Source organism: Misgurnus anguillicaudatus, chromosome 19 (genome assembly GCF_027580225.2).
Source record: "Misgurnus anguillicaudatus chromosome 19, ASM2758022v2, whole genome shotgun sequence".
Lineage (NCBI taxonomy): Eukaryota > Metazoa > Chordata > Actinopteri > Cypriniformes > Cobitidae > Misgurnus > Misgurnus anguillicaudatus.
Genome location: NC_073355.2, coordinates 33,994,466 through 34,012,220, shown reverse-complemented (window position 1 = coordinate 34,012,220; position 17,755 = coordinate 33,994,466). Strand labels below are relative to the sequence as shown.

The window sequence follows — 17,755 nt, the reverse complement described above, 5'->3', positions numbered from 1 at the left end:
GCTTTATATGGATTTGGGACGGTACACGTGCAGATAAAGAAAACTGCACGTGCAGAAAACGTGCATTTTAGATGTTTAATGACCATTTAGAGCATTGGATTCGTTAGACGAGAGCTTAATGTTCTTATTTTTATGAAAAGCTCCGACTCATCTAGACAGCCCCGGTCACTTGCTGCGTCTCAATTCATCCAGCTGTGGGTCAAGCAGAAATTGCGTGTTGCGTTAATCGCGCGTTAATAAAATTAGTGCGTTAACGCGTTATTAACGCGTTTATTTTGACAGCCCTAATTTAAATAAGAACATTTTCTGGAAGGCATTCAATTTTTGTGAAAGTTATGAAAAATGCTGCCGCTGGCTTGCAACTTTAAAGCCTCTCTATGCATTTCGACGTTTTTGTCAAACAGCAACCCCTAGAGTCGCTGGAGAATACTTGCAACTGTTGTAATTTCCCACTCTAGTACTCCAAAGATAATGACCAGGTAATGTTTCACAATTACATACAAATATTAGGCTACTGCATAGTCTACTAAACTACTGATGATGGTAATAGTATAATAAGAAGTTTATTCCAAGTGCATATAATAATAAAGTACCGCGTTTGCTAGCTTATAACGTTTTTACATGATTGCAGCTAAATCACAAGTAAACATTACAAAATGCCATGACAAAGTTAATTGTGTACGTTTCATTATTTCATAACATTGTTCGCTATAATGTCACTATACATGATTATTCCTATTTATCATAATAGTTTGCAAATAGTGTAAACATGCACAATTTACAACCTCTAGGCTTATTTATGTCCTGATAATTATGTGAGATATTGACAACTGTTGTCATGATAATCGCATGACATACTACAAGCAAGCGCAACAACATACAACATAGAACGCAAACGAGTTTACAAATGTGAGATTTACTTACTAGTCCATCAACAAGATCGCCAGATCAGCATCCCATCCAGTGCTGTCTTTTAGCTCACGCCAACGAGTAAAAACCTGACCGAGTGGGACTCTTGTCCGGTTCCTAACGCGGTCAGATTCTCTTTTCCTACTCTCTTCCGAACGTGCTTTCTTAACTTTTAAATCGTTTAGCCTCACGTCTCAAATTCGCGCGTGCAGTTGTTGTTATAGGCTTGGTCGACTTAGTGCAGCGCTGCGGGGGCCGACAGCCGGATGACGTGAAAGTGCCGTCTCGGATCATTATGGCGGTACTTTTACGTCATCCGGCGATCGGTTCTTTCAGCGCCACACGAAGTCGAACAAGCCTAACGTGTGTGACGTCGTTGCCTTAAAGCAGTGCTTCTCAATTATTTTCTGTCACGCCCCCCCCCCTAGGAAGAAGTAAACATTTCGTGCCCCCCCCCAACTCTCCGCCGCGACTGTAAATAGTATAATTTATAATTCTATAAAATGACACATCTGCAAAACATTGTATCCTTATTAACATTTAAGAAAACACAAAAATAGAAATATCGATCAACTTACAACAAAGAATAACTTTATTAACATTGTTTTTTAGTCTGTAACCAAAAAGACTTAAAATGCATCAATTTGCCTGAAAAAAATCCTTATTTAAAGTATAATATTTTTTGACCATTTGATATTGAAAAATTAAATTAAATATAATCAATAAATAATAATAAAAACTCAAGGGGCTTATCAGCATGATTGGGGTGTAATGTCTATAAGTGACAGTGCAAAAAAAATCACTTCCTGAAAAAGTATTTTCCCTGGGGTCTCGCGCGCCCCCCCTGGTGTCGCTTCGAGCCCCCCCTGGGGGTCCCGCCCCACTATTTGAGAAGCACTACCGTAAAGTAAGTCGTGATTCTCGCGAGATTTGTCAGGGGAAATTTTTTTACCACCGAAATAACTTTGAAGCTGTTATATTAAGGTAAAATAACTGCATAGTGTGTCTTTAAAAAAAACTCTGGCGGGGAAAGAGTTAATTGTCCTAAATATCCTGATTTACCAAAGACTAAACTAATCCCTGTCTGTATTGTTTCATAATCATAGTAAAAGCTAATATCAAGGCAAAGAATAATCTCAGAGATAGATGTGCTGATAAGAACAGTTTTTTTATAGAGATGCTAATTATTGAAGGTCTCTGGTGTTTAGGCTCAAGGCAGGATATATGGTAAGCTAAAGGAGGAGAACTTCTTTGGGCCCAAGGAGGAGGTAAAGCTGGAGACTCATATCAAAGTAGCGGCTGCCGCAGCAGGAAGAGTCATCGGAAAAGGCGGGAAAACCGTAAGTCATGCTGGATGACGTTATTTTTGCCTGACTCATTCAATTAAATTATTAAACTTTATATTCCGGTTTCCGAAAGTTGTTCTGCACATTTCAAATGTTTTATTTCTATGTAATTAATGTACAATTACATCACTAATATCACTGTTAAAGATGTATAGATATGTGACATTAGCCATTAGATAAGGTATTATGTTCATTTTTAGAGCAAAATAAACCCTGACAGGGTTGTCGGGACCCATTTTATTTATATTAGCATGAGGAAATACATACTGTGTGATACATTAAATGTATGAGTAAGTAGTTTCCTGATGAGCAGCGTGTTATCAGTTTAGCAGTCATTTATGGAAAAATAGACATCATAATGCTGTGACTGACCAATCTGAATCAAGTATCCCAAATAACTGTATAATAATATTAGTTATGCAGGTATAATGTCACTCATAAAACAACATGCTTTGTGTATTGGCCAAAATTTCTATACGGGTTTATTTCTGTTACCTTTATCAAAATCTCCTAAAGATTTAAGCAAAGTCACGTCATGCATTGATTGCGCTATATCAGGTCAAGCGGATAACAAAACATGAAAACTTTAATTAAAGACTTAAATGTGTCTCATGTGGTGTTAGGTGAACGAGCTTCAGAACCTCACTGCTGCTGAGGTTGTGGTTCCCAGAGAGCAAACCCCTGATGAACACGACCAGGTCATCGTCAAAATCATCGGCCACTTTTACGCAAGTCAGGTGAGTTGATGTGAAAAATAAAAGTTTTGGTCTTTTCTCTTTTGTCTTGCGTTCCTACTCAACAGTAAATATAAACTGAGATTGAGAGCATGACAAGGCACACAAAAGATGTGATTTAAAGTCAAGGTTTTCAGTTTTTCTTTTTGTTTAAACATGAGCATTGTGTTGTTTAAAAATGAAGTTCATGTCATGTTCTAAAAAAGCTAAATAAAAAATAAATAAATTACACCTCCAAAAAAATTTTCAGAAAAATTGAGAAAAAAGAATTAAAATTTTGATTTCTTTGCAGTATTTAAGATCTGAAACATTGCATTTTGTCTGTAGTTTACAAAATGAAACAAACATAATAATTTTACTTAGACACATACCTCACTGTAAAAAAGTTAAGTTTAATTTATTAAAAAAAACTTAAATTGGTAACACCTTAAAAAATGTTTAACTTAAAGTGGGAAAATGTAAGGTGACAAAATATTTCAAAAACTATTTCAAGTTTTTTTTTTGTAACTTAAATGTTCTCACTTTAAGTGAATAGATTTAAATTGAAAAAGCTTACTTTTTTAAGGTAAGTTAATCCAACTTTCACTTTTTACATAAATCGTACATTTAGAAATACTGAAAATAATCTTAAAGTGGTTTCTTAAATTTTGTTGTGCGGTTGTAGTAAGTAATTTATTAAAGTAATTACTGTGAATACTGTGTTCCTCAATCACACAGATTAAAACACTTGTATAACATAAGTAATAAAATACTTTTTATTTTAAGATTAATCATTTTAAATAAATAAAAAATTAAGCAAAATCTTACAAATTATCTCTTGGCGGTAGGCAATATTTTTGTTTCTTTCTCACAGTTTGTGTTTATAATTTAACATAACATTTTCATCTATATTATTTCGAGTTATTTTAATTTTGTTGTAGTTTTATTCATATTTTAAACTATTTAATCTTATAGGTTTAGATTTTAATTTTTAGCATTTTTGCTATAAGCTGATAACTGCTTTTTAAGTTAGTTTAAGTTAGTTTATTTCAGTTTTAGTTTGGGATATTCTTCAATAACACTGATTAAAACACAATGTATAACATAAGTAATAAAATACTTTTTTTATTTTAAGATTAATCATTTTAAATTTGAATCTTACAAATTATCTCTTGGCAGTAGCCAATATTTTCGTTTTCTCTCACACAGTTTGTTTATAATTTAACATTTTCATCTATATTATTTTGAGTTATTTTAATTTTGTAGTAGTTTTATTAATGTTTTAAATTATTTATTCTTATAGGTTTAGTTTTCAATTTTTAGCATTTTTAAGTTTGTTTATTTCAGTTTTAGTTTGGCGTATTTCCGGTTAATTATTTTGTTTTCTCAACTTGACATCAGTTAATGCATTAGCTAACATGAAATAACAATAAACTAGATTTTTTTGTATTTATTAATCTTAATGTTAGTTAATGCCAACACAGTTGTTCATGTTAGTTCATTGTGCGTTTTACTAATGTTGATTATAAAACTGTATTAATAAATGATGAAATAACATAAGATTTTCAAAAATTTAATATTAGATTTTTAATTCACGGACACGCTTTCAATACTTTTAGTTAATAAAAATTACTTTCTTTAGCCTGTATAATGATTTTTTTGTCTCTTCTCCAGCTGGCACAAAGGAAGATCAGGGACATTTTGACACAAGTCAAGCAACAGCAGAAAGGAGGTATGGGTGGTCCTCCGGCACCCCATCCACAGGGCATGGCTGAGCTTGGGTCACCACAGGCCCTGGCGCCGGAACCCAGGAGGAAGTGATGGGCCGGGGCCCTAACCTAATCAGATGGACAGACAAATGGAGGACAAACGAGCGGATTGACTGAGAAAGTGACACACAGACCCAGCGGTAGACAGGGAGAAATGAGCATCAACATGAGAGGGACTTAAAAAGAAAAAAAGTTGCGAGGACACACGCTTAGTGAAAATGAAAAGGAACAAGAAATAAGTGTGTTGTTTTTTTTTTGTTTTTTTGAAAAAGAGAGACTAGAAAACAGAGACCAGATGCCAGGCCAGGTGGAGTGACTGAGGTTGGCTAGGTGATCCATCGAGTTGGAGCGCCCTCTTGTGAGAGTATTTAGATAGCCGCTTATTAGGAATAAGGTATAGAGGGCCTTTGTTGATAGTGCAATTCCCTTAAAAAGTGTGTTTTCCTAAAGGGTTTAAGCTACCTAGGACCCTCAGCCATCAACAGTCACTTCAAAATTTTAACTTTTTTTTTTAAAGATTGAGATATATGTATAGAAATGTTTATTCAGAGGTATTATTAATGAAATTCAGTGAGGTATAGATGGGGACAGAAAGAGAGAGAACAAAGAAACCATCATTTTTTGGGTGGGCGGAGTCACAATCAGGTGACTTCTGCCCACCTGTCTCAAACATAAGGGGAGGGGCCAAAGTTGTTAACACTGCTCTTGAAGTCCCTCACAGTCAACTGTGGGGGTGAGAAGATGAAATATAAGACGAAAAATGAGGTTGTAAATATAATCTCCATGACTTTGTGTTGAAATGCTGCACGTTTGCCTGTCATCGATCACGCGCCCCAGCTTGAAGGCGTAGGCCCCAAAAAGGCTTCGCTTTCAAGCCGATTGCTGATTGGCTGGCAGGACGTGTGGCGAGAGTTCAGTAAATGTGTGCGGGCTGAAGATGACCTCTGCAGTTCTATTGCAGTGGCTCAGCTTTGGGATGCATAAACACACCTATCCCGCCCTAAATCACGCCAGCGATGACCGCTGCAGCGCTGCTCGCACCCTAACGGCATATTTTATATATATTATATATATATGATATGTGAGTTAACCTGGCCCCTCATTGCATAGAAGCAGGCAGATCGAGAAATGGGTATTTCAGTATTAAAACAAATAAGACCATCTTTTGTGAAACGGTATTTTATCTATTAAGGAATGTTCAATTTTGAATCGTCCTCTGAAAAAACCTGGCCTTCAAACTGTTTTTGTTGTTTTGGTTTTCTTGAGAATAATATGTGAAATATGCAGTGACAGGACAAAGCAAGTTTGAATGCCAGCGCCCTTGAGTCTGCCTTTAGGGTCAAAGGTCAAGAACAGGTGATGATGAAATGGTTTCTGTGTTCTCTCTTTTCCCCATTTTGTTCTACATTTGCTGGTGAGGTTGCCAGAGACCTGGCGTTGCCTCATTGATCTTAGAACAGATTAGATGAAATTCAAAAATAACAAAAAAACTACCTCAGGGTATTATTACCTCAGTATTCCTAATTTGTTTTCATTTCTTCTTTTTTTTCTTTTTTTGCTTGCTGGTGTTTTATAAAAAGCTGATAGTCTTGAATATTTTATTTTTTTATGGAAAAAATATTTTTAGTTTTTTGTCTGGTTGCTTCGTTTTCCCTTATTTTCCGTATGCGTGGACGAATGACTGCGTTTTTTCCTCAGCTCAACAGGACACCCGAGGAAATTTAGTTTGGTGAGGGTGGTCTCACCACGTTGTGCCTGGGTGTCCTTAAGAGCTGCATTTGAAATCATTGGCCAATGGGAAATGGGAAAATTCACACGATTTGATAAGTGCACAATTAACATTTTATACCACAGGTCTGACGTATCATAAAATATGATTGTATGTGTGTCACACAAGCAAACAGACCATAGACAGCTAAGAATGATCTTGTAGTGCTATCGTTTGTGCACTTGTGGTGTGATGGTGTGCGCCGAAGGTTTTAAACTCCATAAGCAATTATATGAACATTGTTGGTTGACTTACTTGAAAGGGCTTTTATGGATTCCTTGTTAAATGTTTTTAGCTAAAGGATGTCAACCTCTTTGAATGTAAATCACCAAACATTTTTTTGGATGGAGGCCCCTTTATTCCCCATTGTGTCCCGTATGAATGCGTGCGAGTGCGTTTTCTAGTTTTAATGAGTTTAGGTGTTAAATCTTTCGTTGGGGTGGTTTGGGTGTTTCAAAAAGGCAGAATAAACACTCGGTCAAACTCATTTTATAAGCTGACTCGGAACATTAAAGGTACCTTTCGAAAAACGGAATTCAACCTGTAAATAACGTGTTAGACGGAGCAATCAAAAAAAGCAGCTTTTGTATTTTTAGAATAAAATGCTAATTGGATTAAGGACGGATAGATGTAGAGATTAAGCTGTTAAAGATGGATGGACACTGCCAGTATTTCACCATCTTTGTTTTTTAAGCTTCCTTTTTCAAACACTATGTGACTAGGTTGGACTTCTGTTTTCAGCTTGAACTGGTCACCGAATGAATGCTATTACCCTTCAGGCGGGAATGAAGTCCAGATTCAGCCCGCAGATTTCTGTCAGACACCACGACACACTCGCACACTTTTTTACTCTGTTCAGACTGCAGCTATTTTAATTTTTTCGACAGCAAGCTTTATTTGGACATGACATCTGGTTGCGAACTGTTTCATTGATAGATATATATATATATAAAACACACAAAAAAAATGTAAGCAAGAAATATTAACATAACAGCAGATTTCCAATAACTAACATACTTGTGACAAAAAAGAGACATTAGTAGATATGTTATGTAATTGCATTTAAGTTTTTTTTTTTGGGTGTTAGGTTAGGTAAGTGGTGAGAGGGATTTATGGCCTGGTCAGTTTTAATGGAGAGGTGGACATTCCTTCAAAGCCTTATTTTATCGTCCTATGAATTCGTTCTTTTTTTAGTTTTTGAGATCCCCCTCCGTTTTTACCCCACGTTCTTTCATCCCTTTACACCATGGCTGCCTTCATCCGATCATTACCGTGTTTTTTTGTTTTCATTAAATTGCGTTGTTATGTGAATCAAAAGAGATGTCGTTTCAGAACGCCCTCTCTCACGCTGGCCTTGTTTGTGACAGTTTTCTCTGTTCAGTTCAGTCGTTTGACATTTAATTTCTTTTAGTTTTATTTTTCTTTTTTGCCTCAAACAGTCTACGTTTATTTAGTATGGATTATATCTAGATTTCTCCTCCTTGATCAGAGTTATTATGCACAGATACCCTTAGTAGATTTGACATACTAACAAGTAATTCATTCTTAATGTAATACTTGTGCCAAACCAGGATCCTGTTTATTCTTTCCTCTATTGTACTCCATGATAAAGGAGCTACTCAAGATAGCGCACAGTCAGATTTCCTCAAGTACTGTGAGAAGGTCTCCTGTTTGGCACTTGGAAACGTTTTCTTTCTTTTTTTCCTTCGCAGTTATTCTCTGTGGTAGGGGCTTAAACGTTATAGAGCAGTTTTGATAGCATACTTGCGCTTGGACAAGAGACGGTATGTTGTATACTTATGCAATTCTGTGACGAGCCGGACGAAGTGTCGATTGTTATGGACTGTTAACTGTCTGCTGAGAAGTCCATGACGAGGAAGTGATCACCCCATCCGTTGTATTGCAGTGCATAGACGTACATATAGACCACAGATTGAACCTCAGCATAGTTGGGTGTGATCGTCATTTTATCGTTGCATGCCACTGTTGTATCTTATCGTGCTAGTGTCTGGCCTCTCCTTAAGGAAAACATTTGGGTGCTACAAATACGACTCGAACCTCACATAACTAGGAACGCTACCTCAATACTTAGCCATAAGATTGTTTTTATCAACCAGGCAAGAGCAAACGTGCATGTTACATTACTTTTTAATTTATTTTTAGCTTCTCATTACTGGTTAGAATTTTACTTCTTCAGCTCGGGACTTCGATGACAAAGGCGGGGGTGCGGGGCAAGAAAATTCATGCATGGTTTGTGCAAGTGTGAGGAGGAGAAACAAGCTCGACAGATAATTGTGATTATAAATACAACCTGTGAAATTCCTCGGTTTCGTTTTTCCCTTAAATCACGAAGTCTTACTCGAATACTTCGGAATCCTTTATTTGACACGGATTGATCGCTGGTGTAAACTGAGCGACTTGCAGCTTGAGGGAAGACGAGGCTTGTTAGATGTTTCAAATTCACAAAACGATAGGGGGCGTATTCTTGTTGATACCTCTATGGACGAAACGCATTGTAGTGCCTGTTTCAGCATCTCAATGTCCTTTCCCACCATAATGGGACCACTCTACCTCCACGCCATGCAGCCTTGACCTATCATTACTTGGACCCTTCTTCAGTTTGGTTATGTTAGAAGTTGCCCTTTTCTGGCTGATGTCGAAACACGTTTCACCTTGACTTTTTGATGGCTGTGGTTAGGATGAGTGAAACTAGATTTAAATCAGCAATAAAATGGCACGTTCTGCCCAGAGCATCTACTAACATTCTGTCGCACATCTGTAGTCCCCTTTTAATAATTCATCCCCTATTTGACAGGGCACAAAACCTGTAACTATGTATTTTTAATTTTTTTTAATCTACCTCTTAGAGAGAAAAATGCAAACGAATAGGACAGATCGTTTAACTTAAATAGGACACAGAAAATTTTTAAAAACCTTAAACTTAAATCAATCATATTAAAAGACTTCAGCAACTGGTTAGCAACATCTCTATTTAGTGTAGTGGATAGAAAACTTTACTTCCAAAGACTTTTTCTCCAGTTGTTTATGAAATTGTTTTGGAAGAATTTGGAAATGAAATGTAAGAGGGGAAATAAAAAGACTTTCACTATCCGATCTTTCTCTATTATGATTAAACTGATTTTCATTTTTAACTTACACGTTCTTCATCGTTTTATTTGATTTATATTTCTTGATGGCTTTTTAAAATGACATAGGATTGTATCTCTTATGTTTGCAATAGAATTTGCTGTATTTCTCTGTGAACCACAACATAATTGTATCTTTTCAGGCCACACAGTGCAGCATGATGTTGAAATCATTTTATTGGTAACACTTCACCATAAGTTTGGATTTGTTAACATAAGCTAATGCATTGGGTATCATGAATGAATAAATGCTGTTTCTGTTGTTCATTGTTAATCTAGGTTTGTTAATTCATAAAGATGCATTGTTCATTCATGTTCGATACATTGTTAATTTGTACCGAATTTTGAAAAATATATTCGTGTTTGTCAAAATATTATTAACCAAGATTAACACAAACTGTTATTTTATTGCATTACCTAATGTTAACACATTCAGTCTTATTGTACCTGTTCTCATAATTTTTTATTTTACTTGTAATGATACAATAGAAGATTAAAGGTCTGTTTAATAAAATAAGGCACATTTTAGGAGCTGAGAGAGGAAGGAGAGCATTTATCAGATTACCTTATCCCTTCACCCTCCTTACTGCAGGTGCCACAGATATTATTGGGACTTTCAACTTCTGCCTGCCTGATTTTCTTTCATTTTCATCAACAATTGTTTTCAACTTCTTGTAAAGAATACAGAGCATAGATATGAATGTGACAATAAAAGATGAGTAAAACGGTGTTTTGGACTGAAATTGTATGTTTGTCAAATGTTTAAGATACTTTGTAACATATATAAGGACATTTTCATCTATTAAGCACCATAATAACAACATGACACTTAAGTTCATTTAGGTCCAATAGTCACGATCATTGTTTTTTTCTATTTTAATTAAAACTGGTATTGGGGTAAATTCAGAGTGTTAGTGGAAAATATATAAACTCATGTGTACGTGTCAATAAGCTTATATAAAAAGTTTAACACGCATCAATAAATAAATGTCAAAACATTGACTTTAAAATATCTGATATTATTTTTAAAATTGAAACACCTGCTCTCAATCTTGTTTGATTGTGGCATTATTTTGTCCCTATTTTGAGTTTTGAAGATAAATATTATAATAATATTATTATTTCTGTGCATATTTACAGATATTTGTTTTAAACCAAAATGTTGTTTTTGATGAACGAGCTAATTATTTCTAGTTCACAAATGGATTACTAGTTTTGTTGCATTGTTGCGTCTTTCGATTATTTTTACGAAATGGTATTTAAAATTGCCAAATAAACCAACTGTAATACAAATTTTACTTTTTATTTTTTACAAGTTACAACTTGTAGTAGAAACGTAATGCAAATGCTTTCTATTTAGATGCTGATATAAGCAAAATATATTTTTTCACGTAGGCCAAATTTATAAATGTAAACCCACAATCCCACAAGTATTTTTGTAGGTTAATTTCTGATATAAAACATAAAAACAAAGATTAATACAATGTTATTAATTTATTATACATTATTATTCTGTGTTAATGTATTATAATTAGCATTTTTAAAGTCATATTTATTATAATGTAAAGTTTTCATCCAGATAAATCTGTTTTCGGATCCCTCTCTTGACGTTTATGACGTACGCATAGGCTTCTGTTCATTGGGCAAAGTTTAGACCAATCAGTGACGAGCGGGTAAGTTTCAAAACAGAAATGGCGACCGAAAGAATCGAGGCGTAAGTATTGCCAATATCAAATATTAAATGATTAATCGATGTTGATGAGTTAAATACATTGAAATACGTTCATATAGCGCCGTACTTACGTTTAAATGCTTTGAAGCCTAACATCGCTAATTCATTGTTATCCGTATGCTGACGGTTAACGTAAAGCTAAAAACGGTTCTCACCCTTTCAGAAATTTACCATGGTAACTTAACCACATGTTAATCTTTACTATTGATTTCTATAAAAGTGTTGTCTTTTTTATCACATCAACAAAAAAAGAAGAATTAGTTCATTGTCAATAGAAGACGTGCGGAAAACGGGGGCGGTTAAGTTAACGTACAGCAGTGAAGCGGAGTCGGTGCGCACGCCTTGCTCGTGCACCCAAAATCATGCCCCTTTCACGGACATGGCTTTTCACGGCAGGCGCCGTTAAATAAACATATTTGCACTAAAAATGCTGCACAAAACGCTTCCACTAAGTTACATGAGAAAAGCTGTAGCCGCGCGACCGTATAAAACGCCCATAACAGTGATGATGAATAATGATGTTACTACAGGATTATATAAGTTACATTAATAATATATTTAACAGAAACATAATAAACTTTGATTTCAGATTACTGGAAAGGACTGATCCCAACATCTTAAAATCATGCAACACCACAGAACTGCAAGAAACAGGAGAGGGAGAAATTATGGCTCCTTATCTGATGGTAAATTTAAGCTTTATTGAAACTTAACAAATCTGAACTGTCTTCGTTTAAAGAGTAAATACATTATTAATAAACACTGTACATCTGTCTGCCTGTTTAGGACTGCAGACGTAAACAGAAGCATATATTCAGACAGCTGTGTGTAGTGGATGACATGGTAAAGCTGTTGGCAGGTCTAGAGTCTGTGGAAGAACTGCTGAATGAGCCATGTCCCCGAAACCCAGGTGATACACACAGACTTTCATCTAGATCAGTCTGTCATGGTTTCGATTTACAGGGATCACACAACAGCACACAGACTAATAAAGCTAGAATGCACTTTAAGTGGATAAAGCATCTACCAAAAGCATACAAGTGAATGTGAAAGTATGCATGCTTACAAATGATGTCTTGGCTGTGTGTGGCCATGCAGGGAATGATGCTCGGGCTGCGTGGAAGGCTTTAAAAGCAGAATATCAGGAGAGAGTTCAGGAGGTGGAGGAGCGGATCGGGACCGTTCAGGTCCACATGGAGGAGCTTCAGGGTAGACGGCAGAAACTGGAGACCCTACTCTCCACATTACAGAAAAAGGTGCTCAGAATATCTTTTTTTAATCAAAAATGCTGTTTTTGTAAACCAGAACAAAAAGCTTTACTTAGAATATTATTTTTCAGAAGGAGGAGTGTAAAGAGAGAGAAAGAATCGCGGCTAAACAAAATCAGAGAGCTGAGGTAAGATATACACTCATTCCAGACTTTACCCTCCTAAGGCCAGGTAGCCCCATAAACCTCCACCCTTTTAACCATATTAAATAAGAACGGCTGTGGAATAAACTTAATTTTCATCGATTGTTCTCGCACACAGAAACAAATCGGCTTTCAGCTGGAGGATTCACTGCAGGCAGCTCAGAACGCCTTGAATGTGTGCAATTCACATCTGTCTAAGCTCAATGAGGAGGTTAATGAGCAGTTGGTCCGTGTTAGTGAATGGACATTATTGAAAGATGCGTAAGTCTGTATATGAACACACGTGGTGTAATGTGGTTAAAATTTGAGTCTAGAGTCTAGTTTTGGATTTTCTGATTTAAAGAGATCATATGACGCAATTTCATGTTTTCCTTTTTTTCTTCAAAGTGTTAAAGGCGGAGTCCATGATGTTTGAAAACCAATGTTGATATTTGAAATCACCTAAACAAACACGCCCCTACCCCAATAGAATCTGGACCTTCTGTTGATAGACCCGCCCCACACATACGCAACCCGGCATTTGATTTTGATTGGCTATAAGTGTGTTTTGGTAGTCGGCCCGTCTCCTTTTCCAACGCGTTTTTCAAACATCGTGGACTCCGCCTTTAAAAGCTGTTTGTGCATAAAGACGATTTCAGCAGTAACAACATAAACAAACGGCTTTCATTGAACAAACGTAACTCAAAGAATCAATAACAACAATGTCCCTTTAGAGTAGTTTATTTCTGATAACAAGCAAGTGAACACAAGTAGATTACCTCAGTTCAAATAATAGCTAAAGTGTATCAAAAACTACACTGAGCTAACGTTACAGTATAAAATATGTACTATACAATCTTAACTACAGATTGGCTGCTAAACCTCCCTTCAAATAGCGATGATCCATGATCGCCATCTTCCCTCGTCTTTAGGAAGCCAAAACATTTGTTATTTTCTAGGTATTTATTCCAAACTTCAGTTTAGCCACTAGTCAAACCATTAAACAAACAGACCGAAAGTTTAAGGCGGAAGCATAACCGCGTCAACGCACATACGTCCGATGAAACGTCTATAAAAGATCTGTAAGGTCGCAAAGATTAAAGAGCACCTATTTTCTGCTTCACGTTTTTAAATTTCCTTTGGTGTGTAAGTGTGTATAAGTACATGTTAACGATATGCAAAAGCTGCGAACCTCAAAGTAACGATGACGCGAGTTATCGTCTCCAACGTAAATCTCTTTTCTTGGGCTACAACAAACACACGGATTGTAGGCAACAGTTAACTTCCTGGGCTTGTTGACGTAGACAAGACCGACATTAGCATAATTCCTCACAGCCTGTTAGTTAACACCTGTTAGCAGCCGAATCTTTCAAACATGGTAAGGAGCGTCACACGTCAGAGGTATTCAGGCCAATCACAACGTACAGATTAGCTGGCCAATCAGGGACACAGAGCTTTTAAAATCTGTGCGTTTCAGGAAGAGAGTGAAATCTGGAGCTACAGAAATGTATGGTATCTAAATAATGTGTTTTTTAACCATAAACCACACAAACACATTGTATTATACCAAATACACAAAATAACCATGTTTTGTAGCAAAGAAATAGGTGCTCTTTAAGTCTCCAACCCAAAAAGATATTCCTTCTAAAAGTGTGCAAATGTATGCACCAAGGAAGAAGGCGTAACTTTTATTCTCGCTTTAGTAGTGTTTCTGCCACCACTGTGCTTTTGGAGATAATCTATTCCATATATGGCGTAACATTTTTATCACACCCTTGAGATATTTGGCTAATCACAATGCACTGGATACCTGACCAATCAGAGCACACCACGCTTTTCAGAACAATGAGCTTTGTAAACATCGATGCATTTCAGAAAGGCAGGGCATAGAGTAGCAACAATGTACGGCATGTGAAAAATAATGAACCTTAAACCACATAAAGACAATGCATTACACTAGTATACTTAAAATAAGGTTATTTTAGCAATGTCATATGACCCCTTTAATACAGGTTTTGTAATAAAGTTAATTTTCTTCAAATTAGTTAACATTATCTATATATAATAAAGTATCTAATCAGTCTTACTTTTTCTTCTGTTCTTCAGATTGTTAGATGTCATAGCAGGTTTATACATTAATCAAAATGTCTTGACATATTTGCAGAAAATATATTACCAAGCCTCTTCCAATTTATTTATCTCTTAGGTTGCAGACGTTAGTAACAGGGACGCAGAGAAATATGCAGTACAGATTGTTGTCAGTCCGACCCTCTGAGCTGTGCCTGGAGCTTCTGCCTCGATCTACTGAGAAATCACTTGAACCTCTGCAGGTCTCCATCACCATGACAACCGATGACCATTTTCATCTTCAGGTATTGCTTTCTAGTGTATATTCATGCATGGTGGTTCTCATTATATATACATGTATGTGTTGTCCTCTGGGTGTCGAAACCTTTGCGTTGCTACCACGATGCTCTTCTGACTAAGCTAGGCACACAGTTTAATATATAGTATAATCTATTTCTTTTGGTTCACCTCATTTTATCTGTAGGTGCTTCAGGGAACTGCTGGCCTTGTAGAAGAAGCAACAGAAGGTCAGCTTAGACAAGTGAGTGTTGCTTTGGTAGAAGTGATGGAGCGCTACATTAGTCAAGGAGAGATGCTTTCAGAGATTCAAGCTCTGCACTCAAGGTACATAGTCTTAAATACACAGTTAAAGGCAAGGTATCTGATTTTGAACGGTAGCCTACCAGCACTGAAATCACGACCCCACCCTCCATTTAAATCGCAATCCAAAGCCACGCCTCCTCCAAAACACATAAACACGCAAAGACCAGTGAAAAAACCTTGCAGTACAAAGTGTATAACATTACCAAAATAACCATCATAAACAACTGTTTTAAATCGGAATTAGTTAAAGCATGTTTTCGTTACTGTAGAAGTAGTAGTATCAGGGTTCCCACAGGTCCTTGAAATCCTTGAAAGTTTGTGAATCTGGGGGAGTTCAAATTCAAGGCCCTGGGAAGTTTTTGAAAATATACATACATAGATACAGGTCATTGAAAGTGCTTGAATCTATTTTTTGCAAGAAGTTTTCTGGAAAAAAATCCATGTTATTCCCTGTGTAGTGTAGGATAATATCATAAAAATTCTAGACTTTTTAAGAACACGTGCTAAACTGATCGTTTAAATGCTTATATCTTCTGTATGCGAATGTTGATTCATACCAAAATGCTTTTTTGCATAGTTGTTTTTGACACATGAAAACATCTCAGGTTACATATGTAACTGTTGTTCCCTGAGAAGGGAACGAGAGGCTACGTCTCCCTTGCCATACTTCCTGCCTCCCTGTAAGGCAGTCTTTGGCAATATTTCAGATAGCGATATACTTCCTGGCACCCGCGTCACCCTGTCTTTGTTGTTAAGCCTCACCATTGGTTGAATTTGATATACACAATCAGATGCAAACCATTGGAGGCGTCCACAAAGTGTCACCGCAGTGACGCAGCGCAAGTTCCTTCTGTAACAATGTATCATGAATGCGCGGATGATGTATGGTGTCTGCGTGAACAGGTTGCGCAGTGGCATTCAAATTACGCTTACGGATGAGGGACAAAAATTGCATGCATACAATTAATGCGTTTAGTCTGAGTTAAATGACTTTTTGAGCGTTTTTTGGTCCTACGCCTTTCACAGAAGACATATATTTATAAAAATACATTTAAACAACATAGTAACATAGTGATTGCTATCAGGATGTGAGGATTTAACCAGCATAACTAAAAATGTTTCTGGATCAAATCAGATACCCTGCCTTTAACAATATAAAACAGTAACAGAAGCTTTGCTTCTTGCATCTCATTCACAAATTAAGAGATTTGGTTTGCAACCCCCTTAGGTTTGCAATTGATTGGTGTCCAGCTGAAAGGCTTCTGATTTTTCTAAAGACTGCGACCACAGTGTGTCATCTGAGGGTCGGGGAGGGTTACCCATCACATGGCCGAGCTACTCTTATCTCTGTGAGAAAAGATGGAAACCTGCTTGATATCACAGATCTGCAGGTGAGCTGATAAGAATCGAAGCATAAGTAAAAGGCTTTTCAAGCAAAACGAGTTATGCAAATTTGCGGCATATTCAAATTTTCATTTAACTGCAAAGATTAGCAGCTAAGTGCTGAGTGCTTAGACCCTTACTCATATCTCCAGTTTTCCTTTTTTTCACTATAATTTCTGTACAATTTGCTATTTTCAGCCCACAATGAAACATCCTGTCCTGACAGAGTGGCTTGAGTTTCTCACCTCCGATCCTAACATCTGATGTCACCGAACGTACTCCAGCTCGAACCCAGCGTTAGAAAGGACAACCAGGAGTGTCACCCGATGAATCACACATAAGTCAGAGACTATTACACAATAATCATCTGGAATGTACAGTTGTAGTTATATTTGTGTGTTTAATGAATTAATATTTGTAGAGTGCCTTTGTTAATATTCTGTCTTTTTACAGTAAGACTGTTCACCAATACATCTAAGCAAATAAGCATTTTAATTACTGTCTTGTTTTATTTTATTTTTTGTATGATTAGCAACAAACTCAGTCAGTTACTACAGCTGATTGTGTACAAATATCATGTTTAACTATCCTAACAAATAAAAGTTTATCAAATGGTGTACAGTCAACACTAGAGGGCAGCTCTGTCACTCTCCTCACATGCTTATAGAGGGTTTGCACGTGACGTCACCTTCGGCGAAAATGCCTGCGGTTACGCCCACTGAGTGGCAAAATACAGAGCGGCAGCATTTGAGTACAGTGTTAAATCAGCGGAAACGCGTCTAAATGGGAAAAAACTGTTGTGTGATAGACTGTACTAACAGATTAACAAAAATTCTGAGCTATCGTTTTACAGACTGCAAAAAAAAGAAACGAAAGGAGAAGTAAATTGATAATTCATGCCAACGTCTAACGACCACAGGTGGGTTGAC

General features: G+C 36.6%; 2 protein-coding genes across 4 annotated transcripts in view; both read left to right on the top strand.

The window, feature by feature from the left end:
- The window catches only part of igf2bp1 (insulin-like growth factor 2 mRNA binding protein 1), a 47,091-nt gene extending 36,710 nt beyond the window's left edge, over nt 1–10,381 (top strand). For all 3 annotated transcript variants that reach the window (XM_073857523.1, XM_073857522.1, XM_073857524.1), the window contains 3 exons: nt 2,118–2,249; nt 2,879–2,992; nt 4,643–10,381. In XM_073857523.1, coding sequence (XP_073713624.1) covers nt 2,118–2,249; nt 2,879–2,992; nt 4,643–4,789 — 393 coding nt within the window. In that variant the 3' untranslated portion in view covers nt 4,790–10,381. The remainder of the gene's footprint in view (nt 1–2,117; nt 2,250–2,878; nt 2,993–4,642) is intronic.
- An 893-nt stretch (nt 10,382–11,274) lies between these two features.
- Nucleotides 11,275–17,321, top strand: LOC129436418 (uncharacterized). Its single transcript, XM_055194547.2, has 10 exons — nt 11,275–11,365; nt 11,973–12,069; nt 12,170–12,293; nt 12,482–12,639; nt 12,723–12,779; nt 12,913–13,055; nt 14,980–15,145; nt 15,325–15,464; nt 16,672–16,834; nt 17,025–17,321. Exons 1-10 carry the CDS (start codon nt 11,343–11,345, stop codon nt 17,088–17,090), a joined length of 1,137 nt encoding a protein of 378 aa, XP_055050522.2. The 5' UTR covers nt 11,275–11,342; the 3' UTR covers nt 17,091–17,321.
- Nucleotides 17,322–17,755: the final 434 nt, after the last annotated feature.